General features: G+C 36.1%; 1 protein-coding gene across 3 annotated transcripts in view; it reads left to right on the top strand.

Annotated features, from left to right (window-relative positions):
• The window catches only part of FNBP1L (formin binding protein 1-like), a 64,699-nt gene extending 49,268 nt beyond the window's left edge, over positions 1–15,431 (top strand). For 2 of the 3 annotated variants that reach the window (XM_005878985.2, XM_014550040.1), the window contains 6 exons: positions 2,799–2,908; positions 6,684–6,816; positions 7,193–7,287; positions 9,870–10,018; positions 11,750–11,908; positions 13,181–15,431. In XM_005878985.2, the coding sequence (XP_005879047.1) occupies positions 2,799–2,908; positions 6,684–6,816; positions 7,193–7,287; positions 9,870–10,018; positions 11,750–11,908; positions 13,181–13,188 (654 nt within the window). In that variant the 3' untranslated portion in view covers positions 13,189–15,431. Of the gene's footprint in view, positions 1–2,798; positions 2,909–6,683; positions 6,817–7,192; positions 7,288–9,869; positions 10,019–11,749 lie in introns of all 3 variants that reach the window. The other variant, XM_005878986.2, reaches the window with a different exon arrangement.
• The last annotated feature ends 6,590 nt before the right edge of the window (positions 15,432–22,021 follow it).

Consider the following 22,021-nt stretch of genomic DNA (forward strand, 5'->3'; position numbering starts at 1 on the left):
GGGAAAATGCTTCACAGACATTTAGTTAAAGTGTGAAATGTTTCCACCTGGCTATGAAGCAAGTCGTGTTCCTGGGCTGAAGAAACTGCAAGGAGACTGGTCGCTAGGGAGAGGAAACCGGGCATTGCTATGTGATGTCATTACCCGGACAGACACTTAGCATATTAGCCATATATATATATATATATGCTATTTTGAAAGTTACATGGTAGAACAAAAGTTTGTTTTTATAGAAGGAAAATTAAATGATTTTCCTTAACACCCTTTTATAAATACTTTATTTTAACCTTCTCCTGAGGATATGTTTATTGATTTTTATAGAGAAAGGGAGAGAGACATGGATTGCTTGCCTCCGGCTCATGCCCTAACCAGGGATGGAAACAGAAACTGAGGTATGTGTCCTGACCAGGAATCAAACCTGCAACCTTTTGGTGTACAGGACGATGCTCCAGCCAACTGTGCCATGGCCAGGGCTTCCCTTTTAAATACCCTTTAAAAAAATAACATAAATTTGATTTTTTTTAGAGTTTATGAGAGTTTATCATAAGAATCATTGGGTTTTCCAGAAAGTAAGAACGAAAATTTTTCTACTAATTTTTTTTTTTTTGATCAGCATAGCGAAGTTCTCTAGCCAGGTTCTGTCTTTATTGTCCTGTTACATCTGTATTTATACCAGTTGATTTTAATCCTATCCATCTCTACTAATTTATTATAGTCAGTGCTTTCTTCTGACAAACCTAAATATCGTGTGTGTGTGTGTGTGTATATGTGTGTGTGTGTGTGTGTATGTGTGTGTGTGTGTGTGTGTGTTTATTTGACAGAGAGAGAAAGAGAGAGATGTTCCTTTACACATTTATGTATTTCAGACAAATTAATGGAAGTACATTGTGAAAATGTTAGCCCAAAACTATTGGGTTCTTACATAGTTTCTCACTTTTAGAAAATAAACCACTGTTTTTCAGACTCTTGCAATTCAGCCTTTTATGAATTCCCTTGTAGGAGACTTGTTAAATGCGTCAGAGGTCTTCATTACATCCACAGGAAACAGAGTGGAGTTACTTTTCATATTCTATAGAAGGATAGGTTATAATGTCAAAATGGGATATTACATATGCAAGTGTCTAGGATCTAATGTTAATAAATTTGAGAACAAGGTTTGATTAGGGATAGATGGAAATTTGGCAGATTTATAGCTAGTTTTGAGTTTATTGTAATACTACCAAATAAGTTACATTGGAATACATTTTCTCACTCTATTAAATAGTTTTTCAAAATTTTAACACATATTTAAAAAATATAAATTAGAAAGTTTTATCTTTGGCACATATATAATAGTTTTCAAAACCTGTACCATAAATTAGATTAAACCTGACAACATATAATGATAATTGACCACTAAATTTCAAGGATAGGAAATATTGCCATTTATTCATTTAGGTCAAATTTGATTGATTTGACAGATTCTTATGTATGGTGACTGGTAGATTAAAAAACAACAGCTATTTAGACAAAATATCCTTCTTCTTAGGCAAGTTTGTTGAATGTCCATATGTGAAGGCCATTTGGGAAAATTCTAGAGATTCTGTTATTAATTAAATGTTACATTTGATCAGGGCTCATCCTAAAATTGAGTGTTCTCATTTTTCTTAAAGTAAGGGAAGCATTCTTATAATGGTGAAATAAAGCTTTTTAGCTTATGTTATAGGCACAAGTGGCCCACAGAGCAAGGATGCATTTATTTTGGGAGCTCCCTTCAGCAACACTTTAAAAACTGAACTTGTGTATTCTTAAAATAACTATTTTAGAAAGAAGAATGAGATAGGTGTCATTAGTTTTTGGAGGATATAAAAACCATGTAAATATGGGTTTATATCAGATGGAATCAATAGTTGCTAATATTTGCTCCATTGTATAATCTCTAATAAAATAACTAAAGTAATAGTAACATGATTAATATTTAAGAAATGAATGACATCATTTCAATCAAATTTACATCTAAATACTAGCACTTTCCTTCAATGATATAATTTTTTGAAAAACAAAGCATTAAGAAATTTGCAAACATCAAGCTTACTTCCAAAAGAAGGATTATATCTCTCTTTGGATTATATCATTCTTTCAGGAACAACTGAGGTATATTATTTGGTTGTACAAAAGGATAATTGGAAAAGACTCCTTATTGGAATATAATCTTTACTTACATTTCACTTAGTGGATCTTTTGTTTTTTAATTGTCAAGTATGTTTTGGTTCTAAAGAACAGATTGGTTTACAAGTGTAATCATTCAAAGACTATATGCATTAATTAGAGTGTCTTTATGAGGTAAGTTGCTTACATAATTCAGTTATACAGACTTCATATTTTCAGTCTGAACATTTGTAATATGCTGACTGGGATGTGTTGATATGTTATATATAAAACAATAATATATATAGATGAGAAATGTTACGTGTTTCCATTTGTTGTTGTTGCTGTAAGAAGATCCATATGTATTTATTTTAACTCTGCCAAGACCTGGGAATAATGTGATACTAGTCATTACCTAATATCTTTATCTGGTGTTATTTTTACCATCCTGTTTCATGATTTTATATGCTGACTGGAATTTGAGCCTTTTGTTAATACAGTTGTTTTAATTAACACACATATCTATGTAGATTTCTTTTTCTTAAAAGGGATTGTTTGGGGCTAATTAGAAATTAAACTTAAAAATTGATATTCTTATTTTATAACAGATATATGTGAAAAACAAAATTTCTTGAAAATGCTTTTTATACTCATTTAGATTCTCTTTTCAGGGCACAGCACTAGAAGATTTCAGTCATCTGCCACCAGAACAGAGACGTAAAAAACTACAGCAGCGCATTGACGAGCTTAACAGAGAACTACAAAAAGAATCAGATCAGAAGTATTTTTCCATTAAGTTCTCTCTACCATTATTATTCCTTTCAGGGTCTATTTTGAGTGATGTGTTTAGGTGTGATGTATAAAAAGTTTAAAAATCATTCATCCTAGTTGAAATATCTTTTGAGGGGAAAAAACACTCTGAAGTGTTTATGGTTGCTGTGTCACAAGTAAAAATGAAATTTTAGAGTTTCTTGGGTTGCAGATTACTTATTGGAGCTAATCGTATATATTTATGCCTCCCAAAAATTTACAAAATCACTTGATGACTCATTATCAACTACCTCTTATGCTTGGATAAATTTCATTTTGCTTTGGTTTATAAATTGAGTTCAGTAGAAACCTGAAGCTATAATTATTTCTTTTGCAGCAAAATATGTTGGTAAACAGTACTTTACTATGGCTTCAGATTCACTCACTCAGTGCTTTATTTTTTCCCCAATTTTATAAAAACATTCCTGTATTTCAGTTTTGTTTTAATGAACATAGAGAGCTATGATGAATAAAGGGTTGTTACAGTGAATTGGTGACTTATTATCTGCTTTTACACTGAAGATAAAATTGGAGCTTAAGGTCTGGCATGAGTGATTAAAGGGATTGTTAAGAATTATATATCAGATATGATTGTCTGCTTGATTATAAATGAAGTAAGGCATTATAATCAGTTCTCGTCATTTGTGGCAGTTAGGCTCCATAAAGTCACTGTGAACACTGGTTAGTGAATACCAAAACAGAAAATACAGGGCTCCAGATATTAGCCTCTGGTCACAACATTTGTATTAACTGGTCTATACATAACCTTGTTTTATGCTTTCCTTAAAGACAAGTTTTTAAATATATATTGTTGATTCATTAATTTTGAACTCAGGGCCAACACCACGGTAGCTCATGCCTGAACAGAGCTTATATAACATGTATTTTCTCCTCACAGCCTTCTCGCTCTTAGGAACACTAGATAGCACTTCAGCACTACGCTTACGGGCTCTCATAAAGAGAAAAATCACCAACAATGAGCACAGAAAGGACACTTGTCCAGAGTATCAGAGCAGAAATAAGAAGTTAAAGTATCTCCTTGTTTGAACTCAGCTGAGAATGTACACATAAATCAGATGACTCAAATTTTTCTCCACTCTGTGCATGTCTAATGACTATAAAAATGCCACATGTGTTCCTTTTTGGATTACAAATAAATGTTAGCAAATGGGCAATTCACAGATATGGAATCTGCAAATAATGAGGACCAACTCTATTAGTATTACATTTTTTATTGAGGTATATTTGACGTATTAACATATTAGTTTCAGATGTACATCATGGCTCAATATTTGTATATATTGCAAAATGATCACCATGATAAGTATTTAATATTTTTCACCATACATAGTCACAAAAATGTTTTTTCTTGTGATGAGTAACTACTCTCTTAGCCACTTTCAAATATACAATACAGTATATACCATGTTGTATATTAATTCCCCGTTAAATAATTTTTAAATGTTAAAATATTTCTTACTAGAGCAACATGTAAATGGTCTCTGGGAAATTATAACATATAATGTAATATTTAGGGTTTACTATATGTAATAGACTGTCAGGACTTTAGTGCATACAAAGAGGTAATAAAATAGTTCCTGATCCTAATAGGCTCACATTTTAGTTAGGAAAGATAAAACTCAGTGATTTAATTTCTGTACAAGCTGGATTATTATAGCTGCTAATAGAGAGATAAAGTTCTGGGGGAACCTAGAGGAAAAAAATAATGAATTCTTACTGGGATAATTAAGACGAACGTCACTGGGGAGAAGTTGGGGGAAGAGGAAGGGTGATTGTGTAGGAAACTGATGTTTATTGAGGGATTATTATGTACTAGAAAGTGAACCCAGCATTTTACATTGAATTCCTCAAAATAGCCCTCTGAAGTTGTTGTTCCTGTTATAAAGGTGGAGAAATTGAGTATCAAATATATCCATAATGTGGCTCAGATTAGGTATCTGGTAAATATCAGAGTTGACATCCAAACAGCTGGTTTGTTTCCAGAACATTGGAGTTAGACTTTGACAGGAGGATAGGGTTTTGTCAGAGAAGAAATTAGACAATAAAGGGAGAGTAAGAATATTTAAGGACAAGAGGAAAAACAAAGAATAAAAGCACAGAAATGTGAATATTCTTTCATGGCCTGGAACTGGCTCTAGGCCAGAGGAGACTTGATTAGAAATTATGTGCAGTATAATATCAGAAGATGAGGATGAAAAGGTTCAGGATGAATTATATAAAGTGTTGAATGCTTTTTTGTAGAATTCTGGAGGTATTGGAGAGTCACCAAAAGTTGTTGAGAAAGTAGGTGATACTATCACCTCTGTATTCTAAAGAAAGATAATTGAAAACTATATGAAGAGTAGATTTTATAGGAAAGACATTGACATCAGGGAGAACAATTAGAGGACTTCTTTTTTTTAAAATATATTTTTATTGATTTCATAGAGGAAGGGAGAGGGGAAACATCAATGATGAGAAAGGATCATTGATCGGCTGCCTCCTGCATGCCCCCTACTGGGGATTGAGCCTGCAACCCAGACATGTGCCCTTGATTGGAATTGAACCTGGGACCCTTCAGTCTGCAGGCCGGTACTCTATCCACTGAGCCAAACCAGCTAGGTGAGAGATGTTGAAACCGTGTCTTGAAAATAGAAAAGAGTAGATTATAAGAATTGTTTAAAAGGCAAAGTAGGTCAGACTTGTCATCTGATTGGATGTCCAAGAAGAGAAAAATGGAGGCTTTCTACCTCAGAAGTATAGATAAAGACTTAATTAAAACAGTAAGAAAAAATAAATTTGGGGCAAAGGTCATGGTTTTGTTTATGTTGATTTTTGAAATATGTGAAAATCTATATGAAAGTATGTAGTTGGATTTGAAAATCAAATCTAGAACTTAGGAGAAAAAGAGGACGAGATATATACTTGAGTATCATCTAAAGATAGGTGATATTAAAGCAATGAGTCAATTATATCTCACTAAAACTGGAAAAAAACAAAACAATAAGAGATCATTCTGAAGGAGGCGTGTAGGATGAGATGAGAAGAAACCTATGTCATTTTATGTAACATACATTTAAAGGATGAAGAGAGGAAGAGGAGCCAGTGAGGGAGATATAAGACAGCAGAGTGAGGAGAAGGAAAAAGAAAATGTACCCTCCAGGAGATCAGGCAGGAAATGAGTATTAAGGAGTGTAAGTCAGTACTGTCAGCTGTCAGAGTTGAGGAGAGCTGATTGAGTCATAACCTATTATTATTATGATTAGTGAAGAGGAGGTGAATAACTGAATTTGGAGGTAGAGGGCAAGTTAAAGATGCATTTCTATTTCTAGTATAGATGGGTGGGAGGATGCTGATGCTGTGAACTCTAAGAAAAGGTGGAATAATGTCTAGATCGGAATATGAGTTTGATTTGGGATATGATAAGTTTAAGAATATTGAGGAATATCTTCCAGCCTTTGATAAAGCATATATGTATAGGTCTGTATATATATATATATATATATAATCTCACTTAGGAGCAAGAAATGAGAAATTAAATCTAACTTGTTTTTGATATTTCAATTGATTTAAAGGATGTTTCCATAAATTACACACACTATATACTTTATCAGATTAGTAAACTTAAAAGAGATGTGAATCTTTTCAGACTAGGTTGTATGTGAGTCCCCAAATAAAATGAAACTCTTTTATCTGGAAATATATAGAGTGAATATTTAATTTTATGGCTTCCTTTTTGTTTTCAGAGAAGCACTCAACAAAATGAAAGATGTGTATGAGAAAAATCCACAAATGGGGGATCCAGGGAGTTTGCAGCCTAAGTTAGCAGAGACCATGAATAATATTGACCGCCTGCGAATGGAAATCCACAAGAATGAGGTAGAGATTTGTTATTTAGCAGTTGTCTGAGATAAATTCATTTGTATAAATTTCATCATGATAGGTTAGTTTTTGCTAGAATTATCTTCAAATATTTATTTAATTTCAGTGCTCATGAACTAAAAGTAAGGTATCATATGGTACATAATGTTTAGTCCCTTGTTGAAGTTTTAAAATTAAAAATGATATATAAAAATAAACACTTAAACTATTTTTTATTAGCCATAAAGTTGATCATTGACCAAACTGGAATAAAGGTTTCCCTTCGCTAAGAATTACATAATCATAACAACTCAAAGCACATTTTAAATGTAGAATATCTTATGAGCTCTTAAAAGTATTTATTAAGCTCAGTTTTACTTATTTTTTTCCTAAGGCATGGCTCTCTGAAGTTGAAGGCAAAACAGGTGGGAGAGGAGACAGAAGACATAGCAGTGACATAAATCATCTTGTAACACAGGGACGAGAAAGGTCATTTTTTTGTATTTTATTTGTATTTCTTCTTTTCTCCCAAACTTTTCTCACTTTTTTTTCTAAACTTCATATAATTTTTTTCTTCCTCCCTCATTTAACAAGTTTGGCTTTAATAACATCAGTCTTTCGAACCTAAATTTTCTGTTTCTTTATAATAGCTATAGGTGAAGTATGAAATTTCATATTGCTGCTCAGTTTGTTTGTCATGCATCCCAAAACAGAGATGGGAACATAGAAAGTTCTTGGAGCTATAATCTGGAGGCATAGGCTCCTCAGGCCTGGGGAGATGCCCTAATAGATGGAGTTGGGTAGCTAATGCCAAAGAAAAATTTAACTGTCAACTTGCTCACAGTTTTGTGAAAAATGTGTATTGTTAGTTTAGACCAGAGCTTCCAAAAGGCACTTTGCTAAGTTTCCATGTTTTCATATCATTGTGGCATTTCCCTTATTGTAATATGTCTTTTTCTTTTTTATAATAAAGTCCAACAAATTAGCCCAGCCGGTGTGGCTCAGTGGTTGAGCATTGATCCATGAACCAGGAAGTCACTTTTCGATTCCCATTCCAGGCACATGCCTGGGTTTCAGGCTCGAGCCCCAGTAGGGGGTATGCAGAGGGCAGCCAAACAATGATTCTCTCTCATCATTGATGTTTCTATCTTTCTTTCCCTCTCCCTTCCTCTCTGAAATCAATAAAAAAATATTAAAAAAAAAATAAAGTCCAACAAATTAGAACTCACCTTAGAGAAGAATTTGAGAGATCTTAGTTTACTACTTAATTACACTATAATTTGATTAAGTTCATTTTTAATTCTCTCTGAGTCTCAGTGTCCTCAAATATAAAATAGAGATTAAAATACCCCTTATTCAGGTTATTAGTAATAAATGAAGTAATGTACATAAAGCATCCAGTAGTAAAAACCTGGTTATAGTATGTTCTTGACAAATATTAGTTTCTCCTCTCCATTATCATTTTTTGAAAGAGTACATATCTTCAGTATATCAAACAACACCCCCAAATATATTGGGTTTTGTTATTAGATAAAACCTAGATTTTAATAATTAATCTATTTGGCTTGTGTTATTTAAAAACATGTCTTCCACTGACTTATTTCACTTAGCATAATACTCTCTAGGTCCCTCCATGCTGTCTCAAAGGGTAAGAGATCCCCTTTTTTACAGCTGTACAGTATTCCATTGTGTAAATGTACCACAGCTTTTTTTATCCACTACATAGTGAAAGAGAAATATCACATGATCTCACTTATATGTGAAATCTAATGAACAAAATAAACTGACAAACAAAATAGATCCAGAGACATGAAAGCATGCAATAAACTGAGGATCCTCAGAGTGAAGGGGGTGGAGGGCAAGGAAGAGATCAACCAAAGAAATACATGCATATAGGTATAACCCATGGACACAGGTAGTAGTGGGTGAAGGCCTAGGGAGGGGACGAGAGTGGGGAGGGGGGGTCAATGGGGTAAAAAAGGGACATCTGTAATAATTTAAACAATAAAGATAAAGTAAAAAAAATGTTTTCCAGGCATACTGAAAGTGCTGTTAAATCTAATCACATAGATTTCCCCATTATTAAAATCTTAGTCATTTGATTCTTTAGCAAAATTATTAACATTTTTCTCTCTGGTTTAAAAAGTTGTGAAGAAACAAATGCCTTTAGATTACTGAGTTTTTTATTTTTTTATTTTCTAAGTTACTAACTTTCCTGGTAACATGATTAGTTGCAAATGAACTTTATTAGGAGTCTTTGGGTTTTTAGTGACAGAATGAAATACTCTGCCCATACTGGCTTAAACTAAAGAGGGATTTTATTAGCTGACTTCAGAGAGAGCTTAATCTTGGAGCTCAGATGATACATCCTCAGGACTCTGCTCTCTCCACTTCACAGTTCTGCCTTCCACTGTCTTGGCTTCATTTTAACGCTTCATATGGTAATCTTTCAAAGCTCTGGGCTCATATTTCTCCAGGTTCAAGTCCAGTGGAAAAGGGAGCTTCTCTTTCAACAATCCCAAGCAAAGTCTCTGTGCATCTCTTATATCTGCCTGGGTTATAGTCCTACTTGTCAGCTCGTCACTCTGGCCATACAAGTGCTGAGTTAAGATGAGCCCTCTGGAGTTAGGACAGAACAAGCCACCTGAAACCTTTTAACTGAACACGGGTCTGGGTGGGTCCTAAGGAATTTTAGGGTCCTCTTGCAAAAGAGATGTGATAAATCCAGGATAATGAAAAACAAGTATCTAATACATCTTTACTTTTTCTCTGGACCTGGTGATAGTGAGAGATATTCACTGAATACATGCTATGTGTCTAGAATATTGTAGTCTTTTAATTTCAGGAAATTCAACAAAGACTCATTTTGTTTTAGAAGAGATAGATAGATAGATAGATAGATAGATAGATAGATAGATAGATAGAATAGATAGATAGAGTCAGTTTTAAGAAAATAAAGATTTAATTTGGAACTATATCATAGATACTTAATTCTCTGAATTGATCCTGAGACAATATAAAAGCTTCCCATGTTTGTGATACTTGATCAGAGATAATTTTATGTTTTATAGTCCTGAGGGAAGTTACACTGATGATGCAAACCAAGAAGTCCGTGGGCCACCCCAACAGCATGGTCACCACAATGAGTTTGATGATGACTTTGAAGATGACGATCCTTTGCCTGCTATTGGACACTGCAAAGCTATTTACCCTTTTGATGGTATGATTTTTCTAATACATTATATATGATAAAATTGGTTTCTTAAGTCTACATATATGAGTTATCTACTTTAATGTCCTCAGCTAAATAGTACATTGTCAGATAATTATAATCCTAGTTCATTAGTATGAATATTTTTGCTTAACTGTATTACAGATACAGAGATGTTCATTCCATACATGACATTAAAAGAAAATTACCTATTTATCAGTATACTAATACAGATTATTACTTAATTATCAACTTTGGTTGATACAGAATTTCCCCCAGAGATGTGACTAATGCTTAATGTACTCATTAAAGTTCAAGCAGCTCAATCATGTATTCTAACCCAGGAAGTGGAAGGTGGGCGGATGTCACTTCAAGCTCTTCCTTGTAACTTGCTAACATTGGGAGACAAGCACATGGCAAATGGCATATCTGAATGCCACCATATCCTGACTCTGTAGGCCACATTTTCAGATGAGGGAAGGAGAGGGTATGGTAGCTTCTGACTTTGCCATCTTTTCCTCTGCAAGAGTTGGATGACAAACTGTGTGAAGGGAGGAAGTCATTGTGGTCCTCTCCTGCAGACATTTATTCACCCTTCCCTCTCTTGTGGGAAAAGGATTCTGAAAAATCCTGTTCCTCAAATCACAGAGCAGTCCAGTAACACCTTTATAAATAAGTTGTTTTGTAAAATGGTATGTGAATTAAGGTCCTTCCCCACCAATTTTATTGGTTTTAAAATTGTGTAAAGTCTTTAGTTACTCCTCATTCTAAGAAAATCTATATATATAAAAGCCTAATATACAAAGTGTCCCCTTGGGAGTTCGACTGACCAGGAGTTCGATCACTTGCTATGACATGTGCTGACCACCAGGGGGTGGCGCAGAACGAAGGAAGGCCCCAGCCAGCAGCCCAGGAAGGGAGACTCCAGTCAGCCACTGGCAGCTGCTAGGGACCCTACCTGTGCATGAATTTTGTGCACTGCACCTCTAGTATTAAATAAGATATTGCTATAATGTAATCCAGAGACTAGAGAAGGAATTTAGCATATGTTATATGAAGATTCATTTGTGCAAATAGTTACTGCTAAGCAGGTTGGAAGGGTTGGGGGTTGAGAGGAAAGAGCCCTGAGGCTGATGAGGTTTTAAAGAAAGTTTGTGCTCTGTGGCTATAACCATTCTTCTTCTACCATCACCAGAGTGTAGTTTTCTCTCTGCTCTCTCTTTAAGCTACATTCTTTCCACCCTCTCACTGTCTTAAACTAAAGAAGGGTTGTATTAGCTGACTTCAGGGAGAGCTTAATCTTGGAGCTCAGATTACTATTACCATTATTATTATTATTATTATTACTACTACTACTACCACTATTACTATTTTCCTGATCCACATCTCATGAATTTTCTAGATAGCAATACCACTCAAGTTTGGGAAAGAAGTTGAAGTAGTGAAATCAGTTAGAGTACCCTTGCGAGTCATATGTCATTGTGGCTTATACTTCACTTGTTACATGGGGGTGATATTAATGCCAGCCTGGGAGTTCACATGAGACAATGTATATGAAAGTGTTGGGTAAACTACAAAGTATTGCTGCAAAGTAGAGATGTTGCTAATGAGAGTCAGTGGACCTAGGCACATTGAAATTTAGTAGAGTTTCATGTTATTTTGTGTGTTGTTACTTGTAACTTTTATATGAAATTATTGCTGTGTTTAAGTTATGCTTGTACTATGAAAACTCTCATCTAGGACATAATGAAGGTACTCTGGCAATGAAAGAAGGTGAAGTTCTATACATTATTGAGGAGGACAAAGGTGATGGATGGACAAGAGCTCGGAGACAGAATGGTGAAGAAGGCTACGTTCCCACATCATACATAGATGTAACTCTAGAGAAAAACAGTAAAGGTGCAGTAACTTACATCTAAACTAACCAGGCAGCTTTGTGACATAGGAATGATAACTTAAAACAAAAACACACTCAACGGGTGGGATAACATCAGAAAATTTAAAGGGCATCCACGATTTATTGTTCACTATGTGAGCTGAATGCTCGATCTTAAAGATGTGAATATGACCACAAGAAACTGTTCTCGTTGATGCTTTAACGTGAGTGATGTTGGTGTGGAGCTTAATTGGTGCCTTTTGCTTTATGTCTTGCTTAAGTCTGTGTGAAGGATTTGTGTTTTTCTGCCTTATAAAGAATGGAATTTGACCTATTGGGCAGGAATCCATAGATAAAAGGTACCCCCTCCCAAACATGTACATACACACACTTCAGAAAACTCAGTGACTGTAGTAAATTCAAATAATTAAAACTGCTATGAAAAGCTATAAAAAGCTGATTCCCAAAGAGTGGTTTTATATAGGCATTTGAATTTAGCTACAGTCTCTAAGAAGACAAGTAATAATAGTTGGCTAATTGGATAAAATAAGAATATAACCATTTTCATTTTCCTCCCTATTAATTTTGGTTTCCTAAAAGAAGAAAATATGTACCTAGCACAAAATCTATTGTAGTAGGCAAATCAAGAGACTTCCAAAATAAATCAATCTGGTCTAGCTCTTAGGTGAATAGAATGGCTTTCTTTTGAGACCTAATAATATTTTCAGGCTTACTAGTAATTTTCAGGAACATACAAGCTCCCTTTCAAATTAATCGAATGCTTGTATTTTTTATCTTGAAAATGTCCTTTGGGAAATATCACTTTAGTGATTATTTAGCGGTTATAATAGGAAAATAGATTTAAAATAAGCTAAGATAGAAAATCTTGACTGGGGGAGAAGTACTGACACGTTTTATGTTTAAAAGAAAAGAACTTTTGATTAAGTGGGTTGAGGAGGTTATCTGTACTACAGTTTAGAGCATTTCCTCATTTTAGCTGGGTCACCAGTTATTACGATAGATTTTCCCCCCCAATTAATTTCAACAAGCATTTGTTGATAGCACTGTACAATCAAGGATTGTGCAGTGCTAGTTGTGCTGGGAATGAAGTGAAGAAGCAGCTACAAGCCTTGTCTTTAATTTTGCTTGTGTTACAAATTTTTCTGGTGTTTTCAGTAGCTGACTATAAAATAATTTTAGGGACATTTAGGACGGACGCTTTAAACTGAACATCCCTTTTGGTCTTACCAAAGGTCTTCAGTAATTGTTCTTTTCTTTTTCCTCCTGGACTGCAGGTTCCTGAAGAGGGTTTCTGAGGAAATGGGCAAGATGTTGAAGGAGGTTACATGCAGCTGCTTTTGGGGGGGGAGGGTGTTAGAGTTGTCAGGCTCAGAGAGAGAATGAGAGAAGCAAGATGCATGAGTGCATGCAGACATCATTATTTTTTACTAACTTCATTAGCATTTCCATACATTGTTTTAAAAAGTCATTAAGTCCTTAAATTCCTCTTTCACAATTATCCACATGAAGGAAAAAAAGCTAACAATGGCTAACCTTTTTTCCATTTATTTTAATGATGTCCAAATCAGAAAGAATGCAGAGCTGTCAAATTTGTCTTACATTTGGCGGTCCCACCAGCACCATCTCTATCCCAGCTCTGTTTTAATTGACTTTTAGATTCATTGTCTGTTAGAACCATGGCCATTTGTCAGTGTCTGCCTGCGCCACTTCTGTGTTTGCTTAACATCCTGTTGCATGTGTAGAGTGAGCAAGTTAGGTTTTTCAGGCATGTGTTTATAATCCCTTGTTCTTGTCAAAGTCTTAGTTTTGTTTTACATTTGTAGCGCAAATCACGTTGTCAAACATCTCCAGCACTAATGTTCTCATCCTGTTGTTTGTGTATGCTGCTATAACTTCCCCACTGCAAACATTCCAGTTTTGGCATTATGAAGAACTAGTTTGTGAACCTGAAGTATTTATGATAAGAAAAAGAAAACATCTATGCTCTAGCCTACAGCCCAGTTGAAAGAACTCTTTGAAGCGTGATACATCTTCCGCACCTCAGTCTGGGAAGAATCTATAGTCAGCACCGAAATCCTGGCATAGTAAACACAGAAGATACTCACCACCTCAAGACAAAGGACTGTTGTCAGAAGTCAGCTGCTTCCATTCAAATGCTGCCTTAAACTAGAGTGCCTAAATCTGTTGATTGCCAACACTACCACTACAGTATCCCACAAAGGGCTTTATGTGTCAGCTCTGTGTGACCTCCTTTATCTCCCAGGGCTGCTGCAGCTGCGATGTAGCCTCGGTAGGTGGCTTTTAGAGCTCTACCATGTTTGACGGTGCATCTCCAAATTTATGCACCAGACTAAAGACATGTTCAAGTCCATTTGACTTTACTCAGTGTTTTTATGAGAAGTTTTATGGACCTCTCCCCCACTTGTCTTTTAATTTGGGGTTACCATGTTCTCATTTGATTATTACAATGATAGTCTGTTTCCAAGTGATGCTTTTGTTTGAACCAGATGAAAGTTAGTGAAACTTTGTAATGATCTATGTGCACTTTTACTTGTAAAATGGAGATTTCTGTATGTTTATACTTGTAAATATAATTGTCGTTAGTGCCCTATTGCTCATGTTGTCCTGCCTCGCATTTGTGGTTCTGTTAATGACTTGTATCTTAACTAAGTTCTTAGTGGTGTTTAATAGGGAGGAGGGTGGGGGTGGGGGAATATTTCTACCAATGGACGCTTCATTAATTTGGTTCTTTACTGTTTTGAGGGAAGAAAGAGAACGTGAAATAGTCTGTGTATTGTTGGATTTTAAGCAATATTTTAGAAGCTGTGTGACTGCTTTAATAATTTTTCCCAGTGTTATTTGATTCATACTAGTTATACTAAAGTGAATGACAACTGTGTGAAAGTTAATGTCTTCATAAGATCGAATATGCCCCTGTTACACAGCTGACGTATAGTGTATTACTTTTGAGGCTAGTAAACTATGAAGTTTAGATTTTGAATCTCGTTACAGGGTTATTTATATAATGTGACATTATTCAATACTGACAGACTACATAAAGTAGTTTTAAATCCTAGTGCTATTCGTATTTGAAAGGTAGCAATGAGGAGGAAATGTGATCTGGCTGTGTTTGTCTTCTGTACAAAGCCTGAAGTGCTTGTGTGTGTTTGGCTAGCAGCCACAGAGGGCAAAGTTTAAGGTTTTCTTGTAAGGACTAACTGTTCTTTTCAAGCTACTGTTTGTTTTTCTAAAAGCAGGATTTGCTTCCTTAGGAGGCAAGTTCCTTCACGTGGAATAGTGCAACCTGTATATGGGTTATTACAATAGGACAGACATTTGTACTTGCACAGTTTAAATCATTCTTAAATTTTGAACATGTGAATTGTCCCAAAACTTTAATTTTTCAATAATTTTTACTCTTTTTGTGCACATGTTGATTTCTTAATGGTAAGTGCTTTGTTTAAGATAGTGTTCTCTGTTGAGAATATTTTCATGAAATAAAACAATCTTTTCATGGTCGGTTAAGGTGTGTAATGTGTTATCTCTTATTGCTATGTGAACTAAAGACTTTGTTCTTGAATGTGCTAAATTCCAGATAATATAAAATAGATAAGTTACATAAGTAGGAACATCTGTGTTAAGCAACATTTTTTGCAAAGCAGTTTTGGAAATTCTACTTTTTAGTTGCACTTAAGCTTTCCTAGAGGAAAAAAGTTAATATTTCTTTACAGTGGATTTGATTGAGTGTAATAGTTGGATTTTAGGTCTTTGTAATGCAGTAGCTGTGTTCACAGACCTTCCTTATGCACCACCTCATCCTCCGCAGCCATAAGAACTCTCCCTGTGCCACACGCTCTCAGCATTTCCTGTGCTTTTGCTTGAATTTCTGACCAGTTAGAGAGAGCACCTTTGTCTTCTGTTTGCCATAAATAGGATCATATCTGTCATTTTAGGAAGTCTTAATTTCACAGGGTTCAGCTTTTTAAAAGGGCAAATGAGACTATGAGTGGTTACTTGATCCTGAACAATGAGGGATTGTAATTGTTGAAATCAAAATTTAGAGATCCATGCCAAGCTGGAAGTAGGGACACATACAAAACAAAGCGGTAGGAAAACAGTGTCAACAACAAAAATCACAAAATGAAAAGGGCTTTTTACTATCTGAACTAAGATCAGGAAGCCAAATCCTACTTGTTAGGGAAAGATAATATCCTTAAAACAATCCTAACAAAAGCAAAAGTATCTTCAGCCTTGTTGAAAAGGCTAGATTTTCTTTGTGAGGAGGTATTAAGTAAAAAATTATAAACACCAAACCTATTTCAATGAGCTCATATACCTGGCATCAAAGATATTCCTGAATATAGTCACTGTTAATATTCTAAGAAACTAGAAAGTGTAAGAGATGCCAAAAGATTGGGGGGTTGAAAAATTTATCTTTATTTTTCTTAATTTTTTCACATGGGTATTTTCCTTAACCTGATTAACTTTCCATGTTTTTGAGCTTTGCAAAGATCATGTCATATTCTGTATTAGCAGGCCTGATATTCAGCCACTGCACACGGATATAGCCATAGTTAATGCTAAATACTGAAATATTTCCATATTGGTTGGTAAATAGTAATTCCGAAAAGAAGTAAAACTGGTTACTCATATAAGTTCTGGTACGTATTGTTTATCTCAAACCACACATGACACCCTGTGATGCGTTTATTGTTTAAACCCCTAGAGTGCCGGGGAGCACGATCGCGCTCCTCCTGTCTTTCGCCAGAAGTGCCGGGGAGCACTATCGCGCTCCTCCTGTCTTTCGCCAAAAGTGGCGGGAGCACTATCGCGCTCCTCCTGCAGTGTCCAGTTCTAAGTCTCCTTTTATTAGGGATGATGATATTGCTAAATATGTCAATTCTTGCTGTGAAGATGACGATTTTGTGGAAGATATTGAATATGTAACTTCATTTACTTGCGATTCATAATTTTTTTCCTAAACTGTAAAATCAGCAAAAATGCCTTGGCAATTTTAGCATAGTTCCTAGGATATTGGTTGGCACTCAGAGGGTTAAGCAACTGAGGACAAAAGCTGAAGGGCTTAACTATAGATTTACTATTATTTCGGGTTTGGGAAATCTTTGGTTTTGTAAGCTCCTATCCTGCTCAAGGGGATCCTGGAAGAGACTGGGTAGACACAGGTGTTTGGGGACATGGTCCCTTCTGTAGTAAAGTTTCGTTTTCTCGGGCATCTTGTTCTGTGGTGGAGGGTGGCCTGTCATGTGCATTAAGGAGGTGTGAGGAGAAGGACTCCACCAGGACTCTGTTTAATACCCAGTAGAGCGTGCTCTCTAGCAAGTGACAGCACAGCTCCTGCTGTGTGCTCCACCCTCTGCCCCTGGCACGTCTCCGGATGGGAGTATCACATTGTGTGTCCTCTCTGCCTGCACCTCCACCTCCACCTCCAAGTCTACCTTTCCCCTCACTTGCCTGGGCAGACCAAGCTGCTTGGACTGGAGAATAATTTGAGAAAAAGTGAAGTCATTGTTTGACAACTTGATGCAAAAGGAAGGTGATGGATCTTAGGCTGCAGGGTTTAACCATGGTGTGGTCATTTTAGAGGTTTGGATTAAAAATATGTCAGGGTAACAGAAGAAGTAGCTTCTGCAGATGAATAGGCAACAAAGTTCCCAGACCCCATTAAGAGAGTAACTAAGGAAAAAGACTATCTGTCTGAACAGATGCAAGTGCCCTATTCTGGAAAAAAAAAATGCCACAGAGGTAATTTGTTAGTAAGAGGAGCAAGAACCAGGGCTTAAGGCAGGATGGGGGATAGGTTAATGCTACTGTTTTGTGCAAGTGCAATCCGGTTTATGACAGGACAGCCCTTATCCATTAAGCTGGTAACCTCCGAGCCTTGGAAAGATAAACACCAGTTGCCAGTCTTTCGGTTGTACATCAAGAAGGTCTGGACAAGGAGAACCCTTTTTCTGGATTAGTTCTGTCAATGCTTTGTCCCTGAAATCAGGAAGTACCTTCCCAGTAAGGGACTGCCCTTTAAAGTTCTTTTGATAATGCTCTAAGTCACCCAGAATTCCATGAGTTCAACACTGAAGGTATCAAAGTGGTCTACTTGCCCCCAAACATCTATTCAGCCTCCAAATCAGGGAGTCCTTTAAGGTTCATTACACATGGTACTCGGGAAAGGATTGTCAGCACTATGGAAGAGAACCTGGTAGAACATGAAAGTCTGGAAGGATCATACTATTGAAGATGCCATCATAGTTACAGGAAAAGTATGAAAGCCATCAAGCCTGAAACAAGTCCCAGATAAAGAAAACTGTCCAGATGTTGTGCTGGACTTAGAGGATTTATGACAGAGCCAATTAAGGAAATCATGCAAGATTGTGGATATGACAAAATACTAATAAAAAAGGTGAGTGTGGCCTGGCCGGTGTGGCTCAGTGGTTGAGAACTGACCTATGGACAATGAGGTCATGGTTCGATTCCTGGTCAGGGCACATGCCCGGTTTGCTGGCTCGATCCCCAGTAGGGGGTGTGAAGGAGGCAATGATTCTTATCATTGATGTTTCTATCTCTCCCCCTCCCTTTCTCTCTGAAATCAATTTAAAAAATATATTTTTTAAGAAGTGAGTGAGTGTGTGTGTGTGAAGGCTTTCAAGATGAGGTTCTTGGAGAAATTCAAGAGCTAATAGACACCACCCCAGAGGAATCAACAGGAGATGACGATGGAGGTGAGTGCCTCCAACCCAATGTCAGGTGATAAGGAAGAAGACAGAAGAAGCAGTGCCAGAAAACAAATTGACATTAGACTATTTGGCAGAAGGGTTCTAATTATTCAAGACTACTTGGACTTCTCTTATGACATGGACCCTTTATGATACAGACACAGAAACTAAAGCAAATAGAAGAAGGATTGGTACCGTATAGAAACATTTTTAGAGAAATGAAAAAGCAAAAAAAAAGACAAATTATGATATATGTCTGTAAAGTTACACTGAGTGTGCCTGCCTCTCCTGCCTCCCCTTCCACCTCCTCCATCTTGTTTCCCTCTGCAACCCTGAGACAGCAAGACCAACCTCTCAGCCAGCCTACTCGATGTGAAGACCAGGAGGATGAAGGCCTTTTATGATGATCCACTTCCACTGAATGAATAGTAAATAATCATCATGCTGTACAGTCAATAAACTTACCAGTTTTGTATGTGTGTGTGTGTGTCTGTGTGTGAAAATCTAATAACTATATGGTAAGAACTGTATGAGATGTTTTTGTGTCATCATCATCGCTTAAGTGTTCATCGTGTAGAAGATCATGTACAGTGTGTTTATGGAAGTGGATAGTCTATCCTTACATCAGCATAAGATGAGTGATATTCAATATAGAATTGATAATGCATTAGTTTTCTTACTGTTTTATAAGTTTGCTTTCAAAGAATTACATTACTGTACAGTATGCATCTCTTCTAATTGGAGATAATGCGTATCAGCCTACCATCACAGGTAAGTGGTTTTTAAAAAAGTAACAATGATTTCAATACCATATTACGAATATGACTGTATTACTGTATACCATAAAAATTTCATAACAATTCATTCATTAGTGTATAGGCTAGGTTACTGTGAAGGAGTCCTATTGATTACAGTAGGCTACCATAAAGCAATCATATTGCTGCTGCTTCATTATCAGTGCATGAATTGTTATATGCCTGTAATAAATATCAATTTGTTTTTTACATTATCTTTCATTTTTGATGTCTAGTGTTAGTAATAAGTGTAACATGTACAATGTTTTATATCATACAAGACTTGATGTAGGCACTGACAATCTTGTAAACAGATGATGTAAACACAGTACAGTAAATATAGTGCAGTACTATAAGTGTATTTTCTCCTATGATTTTCATAATACTTTCTTTTTGTAGCTTATTTTATTGTAAGAAGACAGTATATAATGCATATAACATACGCAATATATGTTACTCAACTGTTTATGTTATTGTTAAGGCTTCCAGTCAACAACAGGTTAAGTAATTAGTTGATGAGGAAGCAAAAGTTATATGTAAATTTGGGACTGTGTGGGGGTAGGTGCCTCCAACCTCCACGTTGTTTAGGGTCAACTGGTATAAACAACGCTGTTCTCTACACCCACGTGCATGTTTATGGATACGATCTACCTAAGAGTGGAATGGCTAGACTGTGGGTTATATTTATATTCAGTTTTAAAAGATAATGCCATATTTTCCACTCAAAGTGATTATAACATTTTTACATAACTACAAGTTGTATATAAGGGTTACCTGTGCTCCATATCATGGCCAGCGACTTAGGAGTAAGACTTTTTAATTTCTATCAGTTCTTTGGATGTAAAATAGCATTTCATTGTGCTCTTAATTTGCTTTTCCCTGATTATTAATGTCGTTGAACATATGTTCATGTGCACCATTTGTGTTTCCTCCTCTGTAAAAAGCCTGTTTATAACTTTTGCTCATTTTTTTTTTTTGGTTGGTTGTCTTTCCATATTCATTCATGGGGCATTCTTTATGTATTAAGGATGCTAATTGTATTAGCTATCTCTTGCTTGTAACATAGCTGGTGACTCTGGCTGTTTCTCAGGACCTTGTGGTCAGGATGTTGGCCTAGATCACAATCATATCAAGACTCTGACTAGGGCTCCAGAGTTCCAAGATCATTTGCATGATTGTTGGCAGGCCCCAGTTTCTTGCCAAGTGAAGATCTTCATATGAATGCCCACAGCATGGCCTCTTGCTCCCCCCAGTGAGTGATCCAAGGGAAAAAACTCAAGACAGAAGCTGCAGTCTTTTAATAAGAGGAGACTCACCATTATCTCTGCTCTATGCCATTGGTGGTGCAGACCAACCCCGTGTAATGTGGGACAACGCAAGGGTGTGAACACCATCTTGGAGGTTGTCTGCCATAATTTTTTGTCACTTTTATGTGTTGTTAATATCTCTCTGTTCTTTTAATTTATGAAATTGTTTAATGATTAGTTCATTTTAATGTAGATCAATTTTTCATATTTAATGCTTTTTTTCATCTAGTTTAAGAAATTCTTCCTTGATTCAAAGTAAAAGATATCTTCTCTATTATTTTTAAAATATATTTTATTTATTTCAGAGAGGAAGGGAGAGGGAGAGAGAGATAGAAACATCAATGATGAGAGAGAATCATTGATTGGCTGCCTCCTGCACGCCCCCTACTGGGGATGGAGACCACAACCCCGGCATATGCCCTTGACCGGAACCAAACCTGGGACCTATTCACTGAGCCAAACCGACTAGCACCTCTATTCTTTTAATGTGTCCATCTTTCTTTGTATAGAGAACAGAGCAGACTAGAAGACAACCAAGGTATATAAAGAGAGAGTGTATAGTAGTGTTTCCCAAAGTGAGCATCCTTAACTATGTCACTAGATGTTGCTCAAAGAAAGGGCTCCAAACCGGAACCCTTGCTCCTAACCGGAAAGATTCCATCCCAAGTGAATTTGGGAGACCTTACATTCTTAATCCTATTCCCCTTTTGCAGAGTTGTGGTATATATTAATAATTAAAATTGAGAAATTCTGCAGCAAAAAAGCAAACCAACAACAAGAGCAAACAGTTTAACTTAAAATTTTCAAACAAGTTTCAAACAATTTTCAAACAACTCTTAGAGAACATCGATTAACATCTAATAGACACAATTTGAGAAATGCTGATGTAGAATAGGGAGACATTTTACAACAGAGTCACACAATCTTAGTTCTGGAAGGATCTTAGGAGGTCATCTTATCTTTTGGACAGAAGCACAACTTAGCCCTAACCAGTTAGGCTCAGTGGATAGAGCGTCAGTCTGTGGACTGAAGGGTCCCAGGTTCGATTCGGGCTCATCCCCAGTAGGGAATGTGCGGGAGGCAGCTGATCGATGTTTCTCTCTGATCAATGTTTCTAACTCTCTATCCCTCTCCATTCCTCTCTGTAAAAAATCAGTAAAATATATATATATATTAAAAAAAAAAAAAGAAGCACAACTTAGCCATAATGAAAGAAGGGAACATGCTTTTTTCAAGCATGACCTCTTCCTAATTTCACAGGTTTGGTATGTATGTATGTATGT

This window comes from Myotis brandtii, unplaced genomic scaffold (assembly GCF_000412655.1).
Source record: "Myotis brandtii unplaced genomic scaffold, ASM41265v1 scaffold58, whole genome shotgun sequence".
In the NCBI taxonomy this organism is placed as follows: Eukaryota; Metazoa; Chordata; class Mammalia; order Chiroptera; family Vespertilionidae; genus Myotis; species Myotis brandtii.